Source organism: Montipora capricornis, chromosome 14, assembly GCF_036669925.1.
Source record: "Montipora capricornis isolate CH-2021 chromosome 14, ASM3666992v2, whole genome shotgun sequence".
In the NCBI taxonomy this organism is placed as follows: domain Eukaryota; kingdom Metazoa; phylum Cnidaria; class Anthozoa; order Scleractinia; family Acroporidae; genus Montipora; species Montipora capricornis.
In genome coordinates, this window is record NC_090896.1 from 19,922,992 (window position 1) to 19,925,491 (window position 2,500).

Consider the following 2,500-nt stretch of genomic DNA (forward strand, 5'->3'; position numbering starts at 1 on the left):
AATGATGTGAGTATTTTTGATGGTGAAAAAGGTGCAAATAAGTATGGAATTCGTTATGTCTATGAACATTCACTTATTAAAAAAACATTTGGTTTCGATTGGAACAAGGATAGCTGTTCTTGGTCAAACAACAAATTTGTCAAGAAGGGGGGGGGGGGGGGGTTGGGGGAAACGTTTGTTGACAGAGTTTTATTGTCATGTTTTAGAAGTTTTAAGCTATGTTGAGACAAGACTGTTTGTGGAAGGAATTCCATCAAAATCAACCATTTCTCTCAACCGTGGAGATTTTAAACTGGCCGGGGAAGTGATGGCAATGTCCATTGTGCAGCATGGACAAGCACCAAACTTTTTGGCACCTGAGATCTATGCATATTTCAGTGGAAATCTTCAAATACAAGACATAACATCTCCAAGCCACAGGGAGTTTTGTGAAAAGGTGATATGCTAAATTTGTATTCATGTGCGGAACAGAATTTGATTTGCTTTGTACAAAGCACAACTTGTCTATTAGCAGTGACAGCAGGCCTGGCAGCTATATGTATATCTTGCATTTTGGTTGTTAAATATCAAAATGCCCATCCATGCCAATCGAGGCCATCCCCTTTGGTCAACGATGTAGGAATCAGTCTTTTCCTCTATGATATTTAATCAGGAAAAACATTAATCTTGCTGAGACACATTTTTTAGGATTCACTTTAATTGTGCCTTGATGGTTGTAAATATAACTTCTTAAGCATTGTTGTAGGAATGTTTGTCAACTTCAAAGCTCTATAACTTGCACTTTTATATTTAAACGTTTTTAATTGCTACAGTATAATTGTCATTGTCCTATTTGGTGGCAAAATTGTATTTGTTGTAACTTGTGATTCTGTTTAGTGCCTGTCCATAACTTTTCAAGTGCAAACGTTTTTCCACCATTTTGCTCAGCAAGCAAAGATATACAGAGTAAAGAATTGGACATAACTATATGGCCCGGTATTCAAGGATTGGAAGATACAAATAAACTTTTCAAATCTGCAATTCAACTTTAGATTCAAAGAGCAACAAATGAAGAGCTCCCAGACATATTGCAAGCAGAAGATGCTTATCCTTTTCTTGAAGAGGTCGGTTATCATGGGGTGCCGGCAAGGGAGACTAAAGAATCAATTGAAAATGTTGTGAGGTAGGTTTACGCAATAATAAATTTAAGTAAGTGTGGCTCACAATACTTTTAAGTTTACATTGAAGGTTAACAAAATGAAGTATAATTACAATGATGTGGAACTTGAACACAGTTAGTCCCCCGTAAATGAAATGTTCAGAAATTAGGATCATTTTCACAGAAAAAAAAAAGTGCTATTTTTCTCCCATTGTGTGGCTGTTTGCGAGTTCGATGTTTTAAAGTGGTAGGTATAGTTTGCAGTTTAATCAGAACGCAGTGTGACAAGACAAGGAAGTTGTTTATTTCACACGAACGCAGTAATTCCACTCCGGACTTCACAACAAGCACACGCTAAACTTGTTAACAATGCTTCGACCTCCGTCGCTCTCGTATAAACACACGGCCTCTGCCTTGATCTCCACGTAACCTCTCTGTTCCACTTAACAAACACGACCTCTGTCACTCTTCAAAGCATCCAAGGTCTGCACGAGACGTTCGTCACACTTCAGTAAACACTACTGTAAAACTCCTCAAACATTCCTGGGATAAAAACCATCTAAACACTACATCGATTCGCTTATATACTTTACAGCGAAAGATTCTAGAACTTCCTGGCTTTACTAAATAAAGTAATATTACAATAAGAAACTATCTACAGCAACATACGCAAACGGCTTAAAATGGGATTACTGAATCACGATGATACAACACTAATTAAATATTCTAGAAGATTCGAGACGAAATTAGCATATTCGCGAATGATCCAAATACTAGTCATGCAATAATTTTTAGTAACAGAGGCCATATCCAAACTGTCAGTGAGACAACATTGAAAGCCAGAAATAAATCTGTCTGAGCTTTAAATCAGCCATCAGAGCCTACTTCTCCTTGGAGAGATATACAAGGAACCTCCCGTGATCTCTTATAGAAAAGGGAAATCGCTTAAAGACATGCTTGTTAAAGGAAAACTATAAAGGATTTTATCAACACAATGAGCACAGAGCGGGAGTCGGACAGGTCTGTCAACCCCATTTTAATATGCCTCTTCATCCTCTTGTCTGATTCAGATCAATCTGCATAAATTTGCAAGTGGGCAAGGTTCTCCCACAGTTGGTGCAATTACATGAAGGTTTGTCCACATGTGGTGTCCTTGGTGCAGTGCAAAAATCACCTAAATTGTGGGAATCAGCATTTGTTTCTGGTGCTGGTTATAGTGTTACAGCCAACAACTTGATAGAGGAAATACAACCTGAATTTAGTGTTAGCCAGATGAAGAAAGAAAAAGAAGCAGACTGTTACCACTATTTGTGTGAATTTATTCACAGCCTTGAAGCAAAGTGTAAGTATCAAAGATAAAGT

General features: G+C 37.7%; 2 protein-coding genes across 2 annotated transcripts in view; both read left to right on the top strand.

Annotated features, from left to right (window-relative positions):
- The window catches only part of LOC138031640 (uncharacterized), a 2,640-nt gene extending 2,332 nt beyond the window's left edge, over positions 1–308 (top strand). Inside the window, exons 3-4 of the mRNA XM_068879295.1 lie at positions 207–238; positions 285–308. Coding sequence (XP_068735396.1) covers positions 207–238; positions 285–308 — 56 coding nt within the window. The remainder of the gene's footprint in view (positions 1–206; positions 239–284) is intronic.
- Positions 254–2,500, top strand: part of LOC138032499 (uncharacterized) — a 3,092-nt gene continuing 845 nt past the window's right edge. The window contains exons 1-3 of the mRNA XM_068880199.1: positions 254–436; positions 1,032–1,162; positions 2,209–2,480. Of these exons, the coding sequence (XP_068736300.1) occupies positions 308–436; positions 1,032–1,162; positions 2,209–2,480 (532 nt within the window). The 5' untranslated portion in view covers positions 254–307. The remainder of the gene's footprint in view (positions 437–1,031; positions 1,163–2,208; positions 2,481–2,500) is intronic.